Source organism: Phalacrocorax carbo, chromosome 26 (assembly GCF_963921805.1).
Source record: "Phalacrocorax carbo chromosome 26, bPhaCar2.1, whole genome shotgun sequence".
Taxonomy (NCBI): Eukaryota; Metazoa; Chordata; class Aves; order Suliformes; family Phalacrocoracidae; genus Phalacrocorax; species Phalacrocorax carbo.
The window spans coordinates 3944962-3965983 of record NC_087538.1 but is presented as its reverse complement, the minus strand read 5'-3'; the positions used below and the strand labels follow the sequence as shown (position 1 = coordinate 3965983).

Below are 21022 nucleotides of genomic sequence, written 5' to 3'. Positions count from 1 at the left end.
CCCAGTGCGATCCCAGTCCCTCCCAGTGCGTTCCCAGTCCCTCCCAGTATATCCCAGTCACTCCCAGTGCGATCCCAGTGGCTCCCACTCCGATCCCAGTCCCTCCCAGTGCGATCCCAGTGGCTCCCAGTGTGATCCCAGTTTGATCCCAGTGCGATCCCAGTGGCTCCCACTGCGATCCCAGTCCCTCCCAGTGCGATCTCAGTGGCTCCCACTCTGATCCCAGTCCCTCCCAGTGTGATCCCAGTGCGATCCCAGTCCCTACCAGTATAGCCAGTGGCTCCCAGTATAATCTCAGTGGCTCCCAGTGTGATCCCAGTCCCTCCCAGTGCAATCCCATTTTGATCCCAGTGCGATCCCAGTCCCTCTCAGTAAGATCCCAGTCCCTCCCAGTGCGATCCCAGTCCCTCCCACTATAGCCACTGGTTCCCAGTGCGATCCCAGTGGCTCCCAGTGCGATTCCAGTTCGATCCCAGTGCGATCCCAGTCGCTCCCAGTGCGATCCCAGTACCTCCCAGTGCGATCCCAGTCGCTCCCAGTGCGATCACAGTTTGATCCCAGTCGCTCCCAGTTTGATCCCAGTGCGATCCCAGTGGCTCCCAGTGTAATCCCAGTGGCTCCCAGTGTGGTCCCAGTGGCTCCCAGTGCGATCCCAGTGGCTCCCAGTGCGATCCCAGTTTGATCCCAGTGCGATCCCAGTCCCTCCCAGTGCGATCCCAGTGGCTCCCAGTGCGATCCCAGTGCGATCCCAGTGTGATCCCAGTGGCTCCCAGTGGCTCCCAGTGTGATCCCAGTGCGATCCCTGTCCCTCCCAGTGCGATCCCAGTCCCTCCCAGTGCGATCCCAGTGGCTCCCAGTATATCCCAGTGGCTCCCAGTATATCCCAGTCCCTCCCAGTGCGATCCCTGTCACTCCCAGTGCGATCCCATTGCAATCCCAGTCCCTCCCAGTGCGACCCCAGTGGCTCCCATTGTGATCCCAGTGGCTCCCAGTGCAATCCCAGTCGCTCCCAGTGCAATCCCAGTCCTTCCCAGTGCGATCCCAGTCCGTCCCAGTGTGATCCCAGTGCCTCTCAGTGTGATCCCAGTGTGATCCCAGTCCCTACCAGTGCGATCCCAGTCCCTCCCAGTGTAATCCCAGTGGCTCCCAGTGTGAACCCAGTGGCTCCCAGTGCGAGCCCAGTTGCTCCCAGTGCGATCCTAGTCGCTCCCAGTATATCCCAGTCCCTCCCAGTGCGATCCCAGTGGCTCCCACTCCGATACCAGTCCCTCCCAGTGTGATCCCAGTGCAATCCCAGTGCGATCCCAGTTTGATCCCAGCGTGATCCCAGTCGCTCCCAGTGTGACCCAGTCGCTCCCAGTGCGATCCCAGTGGCTCCCAGTGCGAACCCAGTGGCTCCCAGTGCGATCCCAGTGCAATCCCAGTTTGATCCCAGTGCAATCCCAGTCCCTCCCAGTGCGATCCCAGTCCCTCCCAGTGCGATCCCAGTGGCTGCAAGTGTGATCCCAGTGCAATCCTAGTGCGATCCCAGTTTGATCCCAGTGCGATCCCAGTGGCTCCCAGTGTGATCCCAGTGCCTCCCATTGTGATCCTAGTGGCTCCCAGTGCGATCCCAGTGGCTCCCAGTATATCCCAGTCCCTCCCAGTGCGATAACAGTCACTCCCACTCTGATCCCAGTCCCTCTCAGTGTGATCCCAGTGCGATCCCAGTGCGATCCCAGTGGCTCCCAGTGTGATCCCAGTCCCTCCCAGTGAGATCCCGTTGGATCCCTGTGCGATCCCAGTCGCTCCCATTACGGTCCCTGTGGCTCCCAGTGTAATCCCAGTGGCTCCCAGTATATCCCAGTGGCTCCGAGTGCGATCCCAGTCCCTCCCAGTGCGATCCCAGTCGCTCCCAGTATATCCCAGTCCCTCCCAGTGCGATCCCAGTGGCTCCCACTCCGATCCCAGTCCCTCCCAGTGTGATCCCAGTGCGATCCCAGTGCGATCCCAGTGGCTCCCAGTGCGATCCCAGTCCCTCCCAGTGCGATCCCAGTCCTTACCAGTATAGCCAGTGGCTCCCAGTGCAATCCCAGTGGCTCCCAGTGTGATCCCAGTCCCTCCCAGTGAGATCCCGTTTGATCCCAGTGCGATCCCAGTCCCTCTCAGTGAGATCCCAGTCGCTCCCATTGCCATCCCAGTCGCTCCCAGTATATCCCAGTCCCTCCCAGTGCGATCCCAGTCCCTCCCAGTGTGATCCCAGTCGGTTCTAGTGCGATCCCGGTCCCTCTCAGGATAGCCAGTGGCTCCCAGTCGCTCCCAGTTTGACCCTAGTCCGATCCCAGTCCCTCCCAGTGCGATCCCAGTCCCTCCCAGTATATCCCAGTCACTCCCAGTGCGATCCCAGTCCCTCCCAGTGCGATCCCAGTGGCTCCCAGTGTAATCCCAGTGGCTCCCATTGTGATCCCAGTGGCTCCGAGTGCGATCCCAGTCCCTCCCAGTGCGGTCCCTTTTGACCCCAGTGCAATCCCAGTTTGATCCCAGTGCGATCCCAGTGGCTCTCAGTGCAATCCCAGTCACTCCCAGTGTGATCCCAGTCCCTCTCAGTGCGATCCCAGTGCGATCCCAGTGGCTCCCAGTGTGATCCCAGTGCCTCCCAGTGCGATCCCAGTCCCTCCCAGTGCGATCCCAGTGGCTCCCAGTGTGATCCCAGTCCCTCTCAGTAAGATCCCAGTCACTCCCAGTATATCCCAGTGCCTCCCAGTGTGATCCCAGTCGCTCCCAGTGTGATCCCAGTCCCTCCCAGTGCGATCCCAGTCCCTCCCAGTGTGATCCCAATGCAATCCCAGTCCCTCCCAGTGCGATCCCAATGCGATCCCAGTTTGATCCCAGTGCGATACCAGTGGCTCCCAGTGTGATCCCAGTGGCTCCTAGTGCAATCCCAGTCGCTCCCAGTGTGATCCCATGCGATCCCAGTCCCTCCCAGTGCCTCCCAGTGGCTCCCAGTGCGATCCTAGTGGCTCCCAGTGTAATCCCAGTTGCTCCCTGTGCAATCCCAGTCCCTCCCAGTGCGATCCCAATGCAATCCCTGTGCGATCCCAGTCCCTCCCAGTGCAATCTCAATGACTTCCAGTGACTCGGAGTAGATCCCTGTTACTCCCAGTATGATCCCACTGACTTTGTGTTCGTTCCCAGTTTTTCCCAGTATGATCCCAGTCACCCCCAGTATTTTCCTGGTTGCTCCCTGCGTATTCCCAGTTTCTCCCAGTATAACCCATTTGCCCCCACCATGCTCCTTGTCACTCCCAGTTGCCTGCATGGTTGGACCAGTTCCTCCCAGTTTGGTTCCAGTCACTCCCAGTTGCTCCCAGTCACTTCCAGTCACTCCCAGCATGATCCCAGTTCATCCCAATTCCTCCCAGTGTGATCCCAGCTGCTCCCAGTCTGCCCCCAGTGCACTCCCAGTTGCCCCCAACATGGTCCCAGTCATTCCCAGTTGCTCCCCGTTGTCCCTGCATGATGCCAGTTGCTGCCAGTTCCTTCCAGTGTGATCCCAGTTGCTCCCAGTCTGCCCCAGTGCACTCCCAGCTGCCCCCCAGAATGGTCCCAGATGCCACCAGCATGGTCCCAGTGGCTCCCAGTTGTCTCTCAGCACACTTCCAGTTGTGGCTCCCAGTGGCTCCCAGTTGTCCCCCAGAATGGTCCCAGTGGCTCCCAGTTGCTCCCAGTGGCTCCCAGTTGCTCCCAGTTGTCCCCCAGCATGGTCCCAGTGGCTCCCAGTGGCTCCCAGTTGTCCCTCGGCATGGTCTCAGTTGCTCCCAGTGGCTCCCAGTGGCTCCCAGTTGTCCCCCAGGATGGTCCCAGTGGCTCCCAGTTGCTCCCAGTGGCTCCCAGTGGCTCCCCGCGGGGTCAGAAGGGGCAGCCGAGGGGGCGCAGCGTATCCAGGAAGTCCAGCAGGGGGCGGCAGGGCGTGGCGGGGCCGCAGCGGGGGAGGGGCGGCACCTCCTCCACCCAGGACTGGGGGCCCAGGAGGAACTGGGGGCTGAGGGGGGAAGGGGGAGGATGTGAGGGTCCCCCGGAGTCACGCGGGGTCACGCGGGGTCACATGGGGTCACGTGGGGTCACGCGGGGTCACGCGGGGTCGTGCCCCCCCTCACCGTCCGTGGGCGTCGGTCAGCATCCCCTCCCCCCCCATCAGCAGGTACCGCCGCGGGGGGCGGAGCCTCAGGGGGCAGCTGCCCCGCCCCAGCGCCTGGCCACGCCCCCCCGGGGCAACCTCTGCGGGCAGAGCACCGGTCAGCGCCAGTGCACACCAGTAAGGACCAGTATGCACCAGTAACAGCCGCCGACAGCAGCGACGCACTGGTACACGCCAGTAAGGACCAGTAAGAACTGTTATGCACCAGTAGGAACCAGTAAGAACCAGTAACCACCCAGCACAGCATGTCCCTCCCAACTCTCCCAGTACTGTCCAGTTCAGTCTCATGCTCTCCCAGTATGGCCCATTGCCCCCTCCAGCACCACCCCAGTATGGCCCAGTACATTCCAGTGCTGCCCAGTATGGCTCTTCCCCCCTCCCAATACGGCCCAGGGCCCACCATGGTGCCCTTCTGCTGCCCCAGTGCCCCCCAGTACACCCCAGTGCCCCCCAGTACACCCCAGTGCTCCCTGGTGGCTCCCCGGTGCATCCAGCACATCCCAGTGCCCCCAGTCTCTCCCCAGTCCCACCCAGTCACCCCCGCCTCCCCTCCCAGTACTCCCCACCCCCCTCCCTGTCCCTCTCAGTCTCTCTCCCAGCCCCTCCCAGTCTCTCCCAGTGTCCTCTCCCAGTCCCTCCAGTTTCCTTCCCAGTCACGTCCAGTACCCCCAGTCCCACCTTCCAGTCCCTCCCAGTCCCTCCCAGTCCCCCCCAGTCCCTCCCAGTGTCCTCTCCCAGTCCCCCCCAGTCCCCCCTCCCAGTCCCTCACAGTCCCCCCAGTCTCCCCAGTCCACCCCAGTCCCCCCCAGTCCTACCTCCCAGTCCCCCCCAGTCCCACCTCCCAGTCCCCCCCAGTTCCTCCCAGTCCCCCCCCAATCCTTCCCAGTCCACCCAGTCCACCTCAGTCCCTCCCAGTCCCTCCCAGTTCCACCTCCCAGTTCCACCTCCCAGTCTCCCCCAGTCCCTCCCAGTCTCCCCCAGTCTCCTCTAGTCCCCCCCAGTCCCCCCCAGTCCCACCTCCCAGTCCACCCCAGTTCCTCCCAGTCCCCCCCCAATCCTTCCCAGTCCACCCAGTCCACCCCACTCCCTCCCAGTCCCCCCCAGTCCCCCCCAGTCCCTCCCAGTCCCCCCCAGTCCCACCTCCCAGTCCCCCCCAGTCCCTCCCAGTCCCTCCCAGTCCCTCCCAGTCCCCCCCAGTCCCACCTCCCGTCCCTCCCAGTGCCCCCCAGTCCCCCCCAGTCCCACCTCCCAGTCCCTCCCAGTCCCTCCCAGTCCCTCCCAGTCCCCCCCAGTCCCACCTCCCAGTCCCTCCCAGTCCCTCCCAGTCCCTCCCAGTCCCCCCCAGTCCCACCTCCCGTCCCTCCCAGTGCCCCCCAGTCCCCCCCAGTCCCACCTCCCAGTCCCTCCCAGTCACTCCCAGTCCCCCCAAGTCCCCCCCAGTCCCCCCAGTCCCACCTCCCAGTAGAACCTCCAGGATCCTGATGTCAAAGGCCAGGAATGGCCCCACCTCGCTCTGGGCCAGCGCCTGAACCACCAGTGCTGGGGGCGGGGTCAGAGGTCAGGGGTCACGGGGTCACGGGTGACACAGGGGTCAGAGGTCAGGGGGTTGGGACCTGGGGGGGCCGATGGGGTTGTGGGGTCACAGGGGTCAGGAGGTTGAGGGGTGCCAAGGGGGTCACGGGGTCACAGGGGCTGGAGGTCAGGGGTCACGGGGTCACAGGGGTCAAGGGGATCCTGGGGTCAGGAAGATCAAAGAGTTTTGGGGAGTCATGGGGTGACGGGGCCACAGGGTTGTGGGGGTCAGGGGGTCATGGGTGTCCTGGGGGTCATGGGGACACAGAGGTCAGGGGTCAGGGGTCAGGGGGCTGGGGGACGGGGGTCACGGGGTCAGGGTTGTCACAGGAATGCAGGGGTCAATGGGGTCAAGGGCTAAGGGGGGTCACGGGGTCTGGAGGAGACTTGGGGGTCACGGGGTCATGGGGTCACGGGGATCATGGGGTCACAGGGGGCTCAGGGGGTGCAGCAGGTTTGGGGGGGCAGGTTCAGGGGTGCAGGTTTGGGGGGGTGCAGGTTTTTGGGGGTCACCGTAGTCAACGCGGGGGCTGTAGCAGGCAAAGTCGAGGCGATCGTCGAGTGTCAGGGCCCCGACCCGGAGCCGGGGGCAGGCGCCTGGGGGGGGGAGGGGCACCACAGGCTGACCCCGCCCTCCCTGGACGGGGGGACCCCAAACCTGGGAGGAGGGTGGGGGGCGTTGGGGGTGGGGGTCCCACCTTGGGCACAGAGACAGGCCTGGGAGGAGCAGAGGGTGGGGATGAGGCTGCTCCTGCCGGGGGCGCTGTAGAAGACGGTGCAGCGCTGGGCTGGGCGTGGCCCGGGGGGCGGAGTCAGTAAGGACACACCCTTCCACAGGCCACACCCACAGGGGATCCAGGCAATGGGAACACCTGGATCCCCAGGGTCTGGCTTGAACCCTGGCCACCCAGCCCCCACCCATTTGCAGGCCACCCCCACAGGCACGCCCCACCCACCCCACCGGCCACGCCCAGCCATAGGCCACACCCACCCGGCTCATAGTAGTCGTAGATGGCGGCCATGGCCGGCTGGATCTGCCCCACGGCCACTTCCTGGGTGGCCCCGAAGCTGATGCAGTGACGGTGGGCGGGGACCTGGGGGGACATGGGGGTTGGGGGTGTGTGTGGGGGTGTGTGGGGGTGTGGGGGTGTGGACACGGGGGGATTTGGGGGACACGGGTTCCCTCCCCCCCACCTGGTCGAAGTAAATGATGAGCCGGGACCCGCTGAGCTCGTAGTGGCTGATCCAGCGATCGACAACGTCCCGCAGCTGGGGGGGACACGGTGACGCCGGCACCTCCACTCCCCGCCCCGACACCCCCCCAATGCACCCCGACACTGCCCGACACCCCGACAGCCCCTGACACCCCCCAATGCACCCCAAACACCCCCACACACCCCCTGACACCCCATCTCACCTCCTGACACCCCCGATGCACCCCGACACTGCCCAACACCCCCAACATCCATCGACAGTCCCTGACACCCCCGACACCCCCTGACACTCCCAACTCACCCCGACACTGCCTGACACCCCCCCGACACCCCCCGACGCACCCCCAATACCCTCCGATGCACCCCGACACCCCCCACCACCACCTGATGGCCCCCGACACCCCCCAACGCAACCCAACACACCCCTACAACACCCCCTGACACCTGCTGACACACCCAAACAACACCCCCGACACACCCCGACACCCCCCAACACCCTCCAAGACCCCCGAACACCCCGCCCCCCCCAACGCCCCCCACCCAGCCCCACCTTGTCAAGGTCAGGGCGATGGGGCCGGAAGCCGCTGAGGAGGGAGATCTCGGCCACCGCCATCCCCGATAGCTCCACCCCCGCCTCCCGCCTGCCCACAGACATGCTGGTCGGGGGTGGGGCCACTCACCACGCCCCCCAGCCCCGCCCTGTAGGGAGCATGCAGCCCCACCCCCCTTCCCAGCCAAGACAGGAAGCCCCACCCCCATTTCCAAGCGGAGCAGGAAGTTCCATCCCCATTTCCAGGCAGAACAGGAAGTCCCGCCTCCATTTCCAAGTGGAGCAGGAAGTCGTGCCCCCATTTCCAAGTGGAACAGGAAGTCCCACCCCCATTTCCAGGCAGAACAGGAAGTCCAACCTCCATTTCCAAGTGGAACAGGAGGCTCTACCCTTATTTCCAAGTCGAAGAGGAAGTCCCGCCCCATTCCCAGCCAGAACAGGAAGTCCCACCCCCATATCCAAGCAAGAACAGGAAGTCCCGCCCCTCACCAGATGCAGACCAGGAAGGCGACCTCTCGGCTGGGGTCATGCACTTCCCGGCGCCGCCGGCGACCCCGTGACGTCACAGAGCTTGGGGAGACGGTGGCCTCTACAGGCTCCTCTTTCCCTGCAGGCTCCACCCCCTCTGAAGGCTCCACCCCCTTTTCAGGCCCCGCCTCTTCCACAGGCCTCAATCCTTCTGTTGGCCTCAAACTCTCTACAGGTACCACCCCTTGCACTGGCTCCGCCCCTTGTGTGGGCTCCGCCCCTTCAGCAGGCACCGCCCCTTGCGTGGGTGCCACCCCTTCAGCAGGCACCGCCCCTTGCGTGGGCTCCGCCCCTTCCTCCAGCTCCACCCCCTCCTCATCAAGCTCCGCCTCCTCCTCATAGTCCTCATAGTCTTCCTCTGTGGGGGGCGGTGGCCATTGAAGGAAAGGGAATGTGGCTCCGCCCCTTCAGCCAGAGAGGGTGTGGCCCTCAGGGGCGGAGCCCCGGGGGTGGGGCTCGCAGTGGGCGTGGCCTCACCTTCGTAGATGATTGGCCCGGTGATGGCCACCTCCAGGCCCAGCCCTTGGCACGTGCCGTTGGGCGGGGACATGACGCGGAACTGGCGCAGGACCTGGGGGGGAGGGGGTTTGGGGGGGTCCCCAGGGTGGGGGGAGGTCCCCAAGGGTGGGGGGGGGGTTCCCCAGGGTGGGGGTGGGGGGGTCCCCAGGGTGTCCAGGCTGTCACTCACCGTCAGGGTCCCCTCGCCACGTCCCTCCACCCGCACCATGATGGGGCTGCCCAGGGGGACCTGGGGGGGGGCACCAAGTCCTCATGGCCCTCCATGTCCCCCCACGTCCCCCCCCATCCCCCCGTGCCCCCCCCTCACCTGCAGCTCCTGCTCCAGCGAGCCCAGGCCGGGTCCCAGCGTCACGCGGGTCCCCCCGGGACCCCCCCGGGACCCCCCCGGCCACGAGAGCCCCAGGCTGAGCCCGGCCCCAGGCGTGTCCCCCCAGTGCAGCCACAGCTGGGCCAGCGCCTCCAGGGCCACCAGTGTGTCCTGGGGACCCCGTGGGGGGGGGTGTCACAGGGTGCCCAGGGACCCCCCGAGGGACCCCAGCGCCCGGCACCCACCCACGTGTCCCAGGGGTCCCAGGGACCCCCACTCAAGGGGACCCCAACATCTGGCACCCATCCACTCATCCCAGGAAACCCAGGGGACACCCTCCCAAGGGGACACCCATGTCTGGCACCCACCCATGTATCCCTGGGGACCCAGGGGACCCCCCCCGAAAGGGGACCCCAGCACCCAGCACCCAACCACGTGTCCTGGGGGACCCAGGGACCTGCCCCCCACCCAAGAGGACCCCAGCACCCAATACCCACCCTCCCATCCCAGAGACCCCTGCACCCAGCACCCACCCATGTGTCCCGGGTGACACAGGGAGCCCCACCCACCAAGGGACACCCCCCAGGGAACCCCCTCCCCAAGGAGACTCCAGCCCCCACCCATGTGTTGCAGGGGTCCCAGGGACCCCCACCCAAGGGACCCCAACAGCTGGTACCCATCCATTCATCCCAGGCACCCCAGGGAACCCCCCCACCAAAAGGGGCCCATATCTGGCACCCACCCATGTATCCCTGGGGACCAAGGGGACCCCCCCCAAAGGTAATCCCCTCCAAGGGGACCCCAGCACCCACCCTCGCATCCCAGCAGTCTCAGGGACCCCAATCCCAGGGACCCCCCCATCCCAGAACACCCCCAACCAGGGGTCCCCACTGTCCAGGGCCCCCAACCCCAGGCTCCCCCAACCCCAAAACAACCCCCAAATCCCCCAGCCCCCCCGACCCCCCAGCCCCCCCCCGGACCCCCTTCAGGCCCCCCCAGCCCCCACCTGGGTGCAGCGGAAGCCTCCGCCATAGTTGCCCTGTCTCTGCAGCCATTGGGCTGCCTGGGCCTGGGGCCTCCTACCATGGGCTCCCCCATCCCCAGGACCCCCCAACACCCCCCAGGACCCCCTAGGACTCCCCCAACCCCCTCCCAAGCTCCCCCAGGACCCCCAGGACCCCCCTCAGGCCGTCCCAGCCCCCACCTGTGGGCATCAGACGCCCCCGCCATAGTTGCCCTTCCCCACAGCCATTGGGCCGCCTGGGCCTGGGGCCTCCTACCCTCGGCTCCCCTAGCCCCAGGACCCCCCAAAACCCCCCAGGACCCCCTAGGACTCCTCCAACCCCCTCCCAAGCTCCTCCAGGACCCCCAGGACCCCCCTCAGGCCGTCCCAGCCCCCACCTGTGGGCATCAGAAGCCTCTGCCATGATTGCCCTTCCCCACAGCCATTGGGCCGCCTGGGCCTGGGGCCTCCTACCCTCGGCTCCCCCAGTCCCAGGACCCCCCAAAACCCCCCAGGACCCCCTAGGACTCCCCCAACCCCCTCCCAAGCTCCCCCAGGACCCCCAGGACCCCCCTCAGGCCGCCCCAGCCCCCACCTGTGGGCATCAGAAGCCCCCGCCATGATTGCCCTTCCCCACAGCCATTGGGCCGCCTGGGCCTGGGGCCCCCTACCCTGGGCTCCCCCAGCCCCAGGACCCCCCAAACCCCCCCAGGCCCCCCCCCCAGGCCCCCACCTGGGTGGAGCGGAAGCCCCCGCCGTAGTTGCCCTGCCCCCGCAGCCATCGGGCCGCCCGGGCGGCGCCGGCGCCATCGCGGTGCTGCAGCAGCGCCAGCAGCCCGTAGGCCGTGGCCTCCACCGTGGCCCCCGCGCCCCCGGCCGGCCAGAACTGCCCCTGGCCCCCTGCGCCGAGGGGCCCGTCAGGGACCCGCCCCCCACCCGGGGCCCCCGAAAGGGTGCCCGGCACCCCCGCAACCCGGGGACCCTGTCAGGGCACCCCACAACCCCCCTAGGGCCCCATAAAGGGTGACCAGCATCCCCCACCCCACCCACAGACCCCATCAGGGCACCCCAAAGCCCCCCTACCTGATGACCCCCTGTCAAGGACCCGCCCCCCTCCGGGGTCCCCAAAAGGGTGCCCAGCACCCCCCCAACCCGGGGACCCCATAAGGGCACCCTGCACCCCCCTCTGGGGCCCCTGAAAGGGTGACCAGCATCGCCCACCCCACCCAGGGACCCCATCAGGGCACCCCGCACCCACCCCGGGGCCCCCGAAAGGGCGCTGGGCACCCCCCGCCCGGGTACCCCCTGTCAGGGACCCACACATCCCCCCTCGGGACCCCCAAAGGGGCACCCAGCATCTCCCCACCCCACCCAGGGACCCCATCTGGGCACCCCTCAACCAACGACCCCCCGTCATGGCCCCTGCAACCCCTCCGGGACCCCCAAAGGGGCACCCAGCACCCACCTCCTGGGGACCCCCCGAAATGGTGGATGAGATACCCCCTCCCCCACCCGGGGACCCCCATCAGGGCATCCGATGCCCCCCCTCCCCACCCAGGGACCCCATGTGGGTCCCCCCCAGGAGGGACCCGGGCATTCAGCTGACCCCAGGGTGACCCCCGGGTGACCCCCGTGACCCCCGGTGACCCCGCGGTGCCCCGGCTCACCCTGGGCGGGGCGGGCGAGGTGGCGCAGGCGCAGCAGGGCGGGGTCGGGGGCGGGGCCGGGCGGGGCGGGGGTCCCCCAGCGCCAGGGCGTAGGCGGCGATGGCCGTCGCGAAGGGGCCCAGGGTGGGGAGGCGGCCCCGCAGGAAGGCGGCGGCGCGGGAGAGGGCGTGGTCCTGGGGGTGGGGCAAAGGGGTGAGGGGGGGATGGGGGATGGGGGGGATGGGGGGATGTGGGGAATGTGGGGGGATGGGGGATGGGGGATGTGGGGGGATGGGGGATGGGGGAGGATTTGGGGGATGTGGGGAATGTGGGGGGATGGGGGATGGGGGATGTGGGGGGATGTGGGGGTAGGTGGGGGGATGGGGGATGGGGGAGGATGTGGGGGATGTGGGGAATGTGGGGGGATGGGGGATGGGGAATGTGGGGGGATGGGGGATGGGGGATGTGGGGGGATGGGGGATGTAGGGGATGTGGGGAATGTGGGGGATGGGGATGGGGATGTGGGGGGATGGGGATGTAGGGGATGTGGGGGAATGTGGGGGATGTGGGGATGTGGGGGGATGGGGGATGGGGGATGTGGGGGGATGGGGGATGTAGGGGATGTGGGGGAATGTGGGGAATGTGGGGGATGTGGGGGGATGTGGGGGAATGTGGAGGGATGTGGGGGATGGGGGGATGGGGGGGATGTGGGGGGATGGGGGATGTGGGGGGATGGGGGATGTGGGAATGTGGGGGGATGTGGGGGATGGGGGGATGTGGGGGATGTGGGGGATGTGGGGGATGTGGGGGATGTGGGAGGATGTGGGGGATGTGGGGGATGTGGGGATGTGGGGGGATGTGGGGGGATGTGGGGGATGTGGGGGATGTGGGGGATGGGGGGGATGTGGGGATGTGGGGGGATGTGGGGGGATGTGGGGGATGTGGGGGATGTGGGGATGTGGGGGGATGTGGGGGATGTGGGGGATGTGGGGGATGTGGGAGGATGTGGGGGATGTGGGGGATGTGGGAGGATGTGGGGGATGTGGGGGATGTGGGGATGTGGGGGGATGTGGGGGATGTGGGGGGATGTGGGGGATGTGGGGGATGTGGGGATGTGGGGGGATGTGGGAGGATGTGGGGGATGTGGGGGATGGGGGGATGTGGGAGGATGTGGGGGATGTGGGGGATGTGGGGGATGTGGGGGATGTGGGGGATGTGGGAGGATGTGGGGGATGTGGGGGATGTGGGGATGTGGGGGGATGTGGGGGGATGTGGGGGATGTGGGGGATGTGGGGGATGTGGGGGATGGGGGGGATGTGGGGGATGTGGGGATGTGGGAGGATGTGGGAGGATGTGGGGGATGTGGGGGGATGTGGGGGATGTGGGAGGATGTGGGGGATGTGGGGGATGTGGGGATGTGGGAGGATGTGGGGGATGTGGGGGATGTGGGGGATGTGGGGGATGTGGGAGGATGTGGGGGATGTGGGGGATGTGGGGATGTGGGAGGATGTGGGGGATGTGGGGGATGTGGGGGATGTGGGGGATGTGGGAGGATGTGGGGGATGTGGGGGATGTGGGGGATGTGGGGGATGTGGGAGGATGTGGGGGATGTGGGGGATGTGGGGGATGTGGGGGATGTGGGAGGATGTGGGGGATGTGGGGGATGTGGGGATGTGGGGGGATGTGGGAGGATGTGGGGGATGTGGGGGATGTGGGGGATGTGGGGATGTGGGGGATGTGGGGGATGTGGGGGATGTGGGGATGTGGGGGATGTGGGGGATGTGGGGGATGTGGGGGATGTGGGAGGATGTGGGGGATGTGGGGATGTGGGGGATGTGGGGATGTGGGGGATGTGGGGGATGTGGGGGATGTGGGGATGTGGGGGGATGTGGGAGGATGTGGGGGATGTGGGGGATGTGGGGGATGTGGGAGGATGTGGGGGATGTGGGGGATGTGGGGGATGTGGGGGATGTGGGAGGATGTGGGGGATGGGGGGGATGTGGGGGATGGGGGGGATGTGGGGGATGTGGGGGATGTGGGAGGGGATGTGGGGGATGTGGGGGATGTGGGGGATGGGGGGGATGTGGGGGATGTGGGGGATGTGGGGGATGTGGGGGATGGGGGGATGGGGGGGATGTGGGGGGATGGGGGGGATGTGGGAGGATGGGGGGGATGTGGGGGATGGGGGGGATGGGGGGATGTGGGGGATGTGGGGGATGTGGGGGATGTGGGGGATGGGGGGATGGGGGGATGTGGGGGATGTGGGGGATGGGGGGATGTGGGGGATGTGGGGGATGGGGGGGATGGGGGGGATGTGGGGGATGTGGGGGATGTGGGGGATGGGGGGATGGGGGGATGTGGGGGATGTGGGGGATGGGGGGATGTGGGGGATGGGGGGAGGGGCGTGGGGTGGGGGGTGGGGGAGGGGCTGGGGGTGCCGGGTACGCACGAGGGGGGGGTGGAGGGCGCTGTGGGGGGGCAGCAGCCCCCGCGCCCCCTGCAGGGCCACCACCACGAAGGCCGTCAGCGACGCGGCCGCCTCCGCCCCGGGGTCAGCCACGGCGCCCTGGGGGCGGGGTCAGGGGTCAGGGGTCAGGGGGCGGGGCATTGCGGGGAGGTGGCCGTGTTGGCAGCCATGTTGGCGGCCATGTTGGCGGCCATGATGGCAGCCATGATGTCGGCCATGTTGTCAGCCATGTTGGCGGCCATGTTGGCGGCCATGATGTCGGCCATGTTGGCGGCCATGTTGGCGGCCATGTTGGCGGCCATGTTGGCGGCCATGTTGGCAACCATGATGTCAGCCATGTTGTCAGCCATGTTGGCGGCCATGTTGACGGCCATGATGTCAGCCATGTTGGCGGCCGTGTTGGCGGCCATGTTGACGGCCATGATGTCAGCCATGTTGGCGGCCGTGTTGTCAGCCATGTTGACGGCCATGATGGCAGCCATGTTGGCGGCCGTGTTGTCAGCCATGTTGGCGGCCATGTTGGCGGCCATGTTGGCGGCCATGATGTCAGCCATGTTGGCGGCCGTGTTGTCAGCCATGTTGGCGGCCATGTTGGCGGCCATGTTGGCGGCCATGTTGGCAGCCATGTTGGCAGCCATGATGTCGGCCATGTTGGCGGCCATGCCATGTTGTCAGCCATGTTGGCGGCCATGTTGTCAGCCATGCTGGTGGCCATGTTGTCAGCCATGTTGGCATCCACGTGGCAGCCGTGCTAGTGGCCACAGGGCTCACCTGCTTCTCACGGTGCAGGATGGGCTGGCTCTCGTGGAAGGAGCCGTCAGGGCGCTGCTGCTCCAGCAGCCACCGCAGGGACCCCTCGGGCTGCCCCGCCCCCGCTGGCAGGTAGTTCCGCGCCAGGGCCAGCACCCGCAGCACCAGCGCCGTCAGCCTGCGGGGGCAGACCTGCCCTGTCCCCACCGCCCCCACGGCCTCCCATGGCCCACATGGTCCCCCACAGACCGCCGGCCCTCTGTTGCCCCCCATGCCCCCCACTGACACCCCATGGACCCCACAGCCCACATAGTCCCCCATGGCCCTCCAAAGCAACACTTGGCCCCCACAGCCCCCCATGTCCCTCATGTCCCCCCACATTTCCCCCGTGTCCCCCCATGTCCCTCCCCGCCCCCCATGTCCTCTTACCCCCCCATATCACCCCCCACCTTCCAGGCGCCCCCCCCCAATACCAAGTGCTGCCCCCCCGGTGCTGCCAGGCGCTGTAGGAGCCATCGCCCTTGCGGAAGCTCTGCACGCGCTCGAAAGCCTGGGGGGGCCGGGGGGGGTGTAAGGGGGTGCCCTGTGCAGGGCCTGAGACCCCCCCATCCCCCTGAGACCATGGGCCCCCCCACAGCCCCCCTCACACCCCTCCACCCATGCCCCCACCACCGCCCAACCCCCACCACCCATGGCTCCCCTCAGCCCCCCCATATCCCCCCTGTAGCCCATCGCCCCCCCGCACCCCCAAATACAGCCTTCCACCCCCATAGCTCCCCACAACCCCCCATACCCTGTTAGCCCCCCATAGTCCCCCCACACCCACAGCACCCCAACACCCCCCCATACCCATGGGCCCCCCATTTGCTGTAGCCCCCCATTGCCCCCTAAGCCCCCCAAGTCACTCCACCCCATCACCGCCCCATTCCCTCATTCTCCCCCCAGCTGTAGCACCCCCACACCCCATCGCCCCCCACGGTCCCCCATAGTCCCTCCACCCCATAGGCCCTCCTATACCGAATAGTCCCCCAAAACCCCATAGCCCCATTGCTTCCTAAGCCCCCCTGCCCCCTCACCCCATTGCCCCCCATTCCCCCATCCCCCCCATAGACCTCCACACCCCATAGGCCCCCCACACCCAGAGGCCCCCCCCAGAGCCCCCCATACCCCATAGGCCCCCATATCCCATAGGTTCCCTATACCCCCCACACCCCAGGACCCACAAAGCTCCCCCAGCCCCCCAACCCCACCCATAGCCCTGCACATCCCATAGCCCCCCCCCAGCCCCCCCATAGCCCCCCATAGCCCCCCCATACCCCATAGGCTCCCTATAGCCCATTCCCCCCATGGCCCCCCACATCCCAGGGGCCCCCGTGAGCCCCCCCAGCCCCCCACCCAATAGAACCCAGCCCCCTCAACCCCCCCCATAGTCCCCCACACCCCACAGCCCTCCCCAGCCCCCCCACCCTTTAGCCCCCCAACCCCCCCAATGCCCCCCCAAACCCCCCCCCCCCACGGCCCCGTACCCATCTGGAGGGCGCGCAGGGCGCGGGGGCGCAGCTCGGGGGGCAGCCCCCCGGCCCCCCCCGCCCCCCCCCAGCCTCCCCGTAGGTCCAGGTAGCGCAGGGCGGCGGCGCGGGGGGCCAGAGCCAGCAGCGCCTGCTCCCCGCACCCCCGGGGGGCCCGCAGCAGCGCCCCCCCCGCGCCCAGCGCCCCCCGCAGCGCCCAGCCCCCCACGCGGCCTGTGGGGGGGCACGGGGGGGGCGGGGGGGCCGAGGGAGGGGAATGGGGGGACAGAGACACTGTCAGTGCTGGACCCCAAGTGTCCCCATGACCCGTCCCTCCATGTCCCCCCCCCGACCCCCTGTGTCCCCCCCCACCCCCTACATCCCCCCACATCGCTCCACGACCCCCTCCGACCCCCACGACACCCTCACCCCCCTGTGTCCTCCCAACGCCCCCCCAGACCCCCACGACACTCCCCCCAAGTCCCCTCTATGACCCCCCTATGCCCCATCATGACCCCCCCCTTGTCCCCTCATGACCCCCCCGTGTCCTCCCAACGCCCCCCATGTCCCCCACAAACCCCCACCCCCCAGTGTCCCCCCCATCATCCCCCACCCCCACGACCCCCCATGACCCCCCACACCCATGACACCCCACGTCCCGACCCACCCCCCCATGTCCCCCCCCGTGTGCCCCCCCCGCCCCCACCCACCGGTGACGCGGATGCTGACGCTGAATTCCCCACCCGGCACGAGCCCCTCAGGGACCCCCCCGGGGATCTCCAGGGTCCGGCCCTCCGTGTCTGGAGGAGGGGGTGGTGTCAGTGGGGCCGCACCCATGGGTGCCCCCCCACCCCTGGGACACCCCGCGACCGTGGAACCCCCCGACCCCCCGCCACCCTTGGGACCCCCCCCACCCCTGTGTCCCCCAACCTGTCCCCCTGGGACCCACCCGCCCATGGAACTCCCCGCCACCCTTGGGACCCCCCCCACCCCTGGGACCCCCCACACCCATGGAACTCCCCGCCACCCTTGGGACCCCCCCCACCCCTGGGACCCCCCACACCCGTGGAACTCCCCGCCACCCTTGGGACCCCCACCCCCACCCCTGGGACCCCCCCGCACCCATGGAACCCCTTGCCACACTTGGGACCCCCCCCACCCCTGTGACCCCCAACCTGTACCCCTGGGACCCTCCACACCCATGGAACTCCCCGCCACCCTTGGGACCCCCCCCCCCCACCCCTGGGACCCCCCACACCCGTGGAACTCCCCGCCACCCTTGAGAACCCCCACACCCATGAAACCCCCCTCACCCCTGGGACCCCCCACCCCTGGGTGCCCCCACCCACCGTCGGTGTCCAGGACGTAGCTGGTCTCCTCCAGGTGCGGCTCCCCCTCGGGCTGGGGGGGAGGGGGGGGTCAGCGGGACCCCACCTCGGGGGCACCCACAGGTGGGGGAGGGGATCCCAGTGACTGGGGGCACCCATGGGTGGGGGAGGGGATCCCAGTGACCGGGGCGCACCCACAGGTGGGGGAGGGGATCCCAGTGACCGGGGTGCACCCACAGGTGGGGGAGGGGAACCCAGTGACCGGGGGCACCCATGGGTGGGGGAGGGGATCCCAGTGACCGGGGCGCACCCACAGGTGGGGGAGGGGAACCCAGTGACCGGGGTGCACCCACAGGTGGGGGAGGGGAACCCAGTGACTGGGGGCACCCATGGGTGGGGGAGGGGATCCCAGTGACTGGGGGCACCCACAGGTGGGGGAGGGGAACCCAGTGACTGGGGGCACCCATGGGTGGGGGAGGGGATCCCAGTGACCGGGGCACACCCACAGGTGGGGGAGGGGAACCCAGTGACTGGGGGCACCCATGGGTGGGGGAGGGGATCCCAGTGACCGGGGCGCACCCACAGGTGGGGGAGGGGAACCCAGTGACCGGGGGTACCCATGGGTGGGGGAGGGGATCCCAGTGACCGGGGCGCACCCACAGGTGGGGGAGGGGAACCCAGTGACCGGGGCGCACCCACAGGTGGGGGAGGGGAACCCAGTGACTGGGGGCACCCATGGGTGGGGGAGGGGATCCCAGTGACTGGGGGCACCCACAGGTGGGGGAGGGGAACCCAGTGACCGGGGCGCACCCACAGGTGGGGCAGGGGAACCCAGTGACTGGGGGACACCCACGGGTGGGGGAGGGGAACCCAGTGACCAGGGGACACCCACAGGTGGGGGAGGGGACCCCAGTGACCAGGGCGCACCCACGGGTGGGGGGTGGCGCCGGGCGCGTGGGCGGGGCCTCACCTGGACGCGCAGCACGCGGGTGACGCTGTCGCCCAGCCCCCCGGGCCCGCGGGCCGTGACCGTGAGCGGCAGCTCCCCGGGGCGCAGCGGCAGCAGGGGGAGGGGCACCGGCACCGCCCCCCCGGGGGGCAGCTGCAGGCGCAGGGGGGGCCCCTCCAGCCCCCCGCACGCGCCCCCCGCCACCGCCGCCGTCACCGTCACCTGCGCCCCACGGCACCCGCGTCACCCCCGCGGCTGGGGGGGCGCCATGGGGCAGGGGGCTATGGGGCACTGGGGGGCTGGGGGGCACTGGGGAGCTGTGGGGCAGTGGGGACTATGGGGTACAGGGGGGCTGTGGGGTACTGGGGGGCTATGGGGCACAGGAGGGCTATGGGGCACTGGGGGGGAGCTATGGGGCAGGGAGGGCTAAGGGGCACAAGGGGGCTATGGGGTACTGGGGGCTATGGGGCACTGGGGGGGAGCTATGGGGCACAGGGGGGCTATGGGGTACAGTGGGGCTATGGGGCACAGGGAGGCTATGGGGCACTGGGGGGGAGCTATGGGGCAGGGAGGGCTATGGGGCACAGCGGGGCTATGGGGTACTGGGGGCTATGGGGTACAGGGAGGCTATGGGGCAGGGAGGGCTATGGGGCACAGCGGGGCTATGGGGTACTGGGGGCTATGGGGCACTGGGGGGAGCTATGGGGCAGGCATCTGTGGGGTACAGTGGGGCTATGGGGCAGGGTGTATCTATGGGGCACAGGGAGGATCTGTGTGGCAGAAGAGGCATCTATGGGGCACAAAGGTTTACCTGTGTGCCACAGGGGTATCTATGGGGTGATGGGCGTATGGGGCAGGGGGGATGTATGGGGCAGGGGGGTTCTATGGGGCACAGGGAGGAGCTATGGGATGGAGGGGGAACATAGGGGGAACTGGGGGTACAGGGGACACCTGTGGGGCAGGGGGCCTGTGGGGCAGGGGTGTCTGTGGGGCTGGGCACTCACATTGATGCTGTGGGGCAGCCTGCTGTGGATGTGGGGCAGGAGCTGCAGCTGCTCGTGGGGGCGGGCGCTGGGGGGCAGCGGCAGCCGCACGTAGACCTCCTGGGTCACCGTCACCCGCCGGGGCATGGCCACGCACACGCCTGGGGAGGGGGCGTGTCACCGTGGGGCGGGGCTGGGGGGGGGATGTGGGGCGGTGGCGTCTCCTCTGGGGGGGGTCAGTGCTGCTGGGGTCCCCCCCAGGGGATGTGGGGCAGGGGGGTGGCCGCGGCACCCCGAGGGGACGTGGGGACGCTGGGGGCGGGGGGGGATGACAGTCACACTCACCGTGGCCGGGGATGACGGCGATGGCCTGAATTTCCCAGGTGGTGATGGAGTCGGGGAGGAGCACCGTGACCCTGGGGGGATGGGGGGCAGGGCGTGGCTGGGCGTGGCCTGGGTCACAGGGCGTGGCCAGGGTGACAGGGCGTGGCCTGGGTGACAGGGCGTGGCTGGGCATGGCCGGTGGGGGTCGGGCATGGCTGGGTGTGGCCAGAAGGTGTGATGGGGTGGCCGGGTGTAGTCGGGGTGGCTGGGGGTGACAGGGTGTGGCCAAGAGTGACAGGGCGTGGCTGGGCGTGGCAGGGTGTGGCTGGTTGAAAGGGTATGGCCAGGTGTGGCTGGGGGTGTGTGACAGGGCGTGGCTGGGCGTGGCTGGGTGTGACGAGGGGGTGTAACAGGGTGTGGCCAGACATGGTCAGGGGTGGCTGGGTGTGGCTGGGTGTGGCCTCAGGGATGACAGGGTGTGGCTGGGGGTGATGGGTGTGGCCGGGCGTGCCTGGGGGGTGACAGGCAGTGACAGGGAGCGGCCAAGGGGTGACCGGGCGTGGCCGGGCGTGGCCGGGCGTGGCACCTGGCGGAGCCGTTGGTGGGGATGGTGCGCCAGAGCCAGCTCTCGGGGAAGAAGCTGCGGGAGAGGATGTCCCCCTCCCCCCACTCCTCCTCCAGCTCCTCAAAGAAAACTGGGAGGGGACCGCGGCGTCCGGGAGCGCCCCTCCCCCACCACGGGGGGACCCAGGTGTCCAGGCCCCCCCCCATGGGCTCACTGACCCCCCGTTACCCCCCCCCCCCATGACACCCTCCTCAACCCCCCCATGCAACCAGCCCCCCCGGACCCCCCTCCCATAACCTCCCCCAGCCCCCCCCCCCGATCTCCCCCAATGGACCCCCCTATTGCTCCCCCCGACCCCTCCTCCGTGGCCCCACCCCATGCACCGAGACGCCCCCGTGACCCCCCCCGACCCCCCATGACACCCCATGACCCCCCACAGTCCCCCATCATCCATCCAGCTTCCCCTCAGGCCCCCCCCCAGTGACCCCCCCCAACTCCCTTGCCCCCTCCCAAGCCTCCCCATGGATCCCTCGACACCACCTGACCCCCCCCGTCCCCCCCCCCCGACCCCCCATCATCCCCACAGGGCCCCCCAGAGCTCCCCACGACACCCCAAAACCCACCCCCGAAGG

At 68.5% G+C, this 21022-nt stretch overlaps 1 protein-coding gene across 1 annotated transcript in view; it reads right to left on the bottom strand.

Annotated features, from left to right (window-relative positions):
• Positions 1-3126: 3126 nt before the first annotated feature.
• The window catches only part of LOC135317506 (complement C4-like), a 30722-nt gene continuing 12826 nt past the window's right edge, over positions 3127-21022 (bottom strand). The window contains 25 exon segments of the mRNA XM_064473799.1: positions 3127-4021; positions 4137-4257; positions 5633-5716; positions 6263-6346; positions 6448-6537; positions 6741-6843; positions 6944-7018; positions 7514-7604; positions 8003-8399; positions 8519-8612; positions 8730-8789; positions 8868-9038; positions 10604-10770; positions 11538-11607; positions 11609-11710; positions 13966-14082; positions 14755-14911; positions 15207-15283; positions 16237-16475; positions 16952-17041; positions 17591-17642; positions 18540-18740; positions 19523-19662; positions 19847-19917; positions 20412-20520. Coding sequence (XP_064329869.1) covers positions 3889-4021; positions 4137-4257; positions 5633-5716; positions 6263-6346; positions 6448-6537; positions 6741-6843; positions 6944-7018; positions 7514-7604; positions 8003-8399; positions 8519-8612; positions 8730-8789; positions 8868-9038; positions 10604-10770; positions 11538-11607; positions 11609-11710; positions 13966-14082; positions 14755-14911; positions 15207-15283; positions 16237-16475; positions 16952-17041; positions 17591-17642; positions 18540-18740; positions 19523-19662; positions 19847-19917; positions 20412-20520 — 3095 coding nt within the window. The 3' untranslated portion in view covers positions 3127-3888.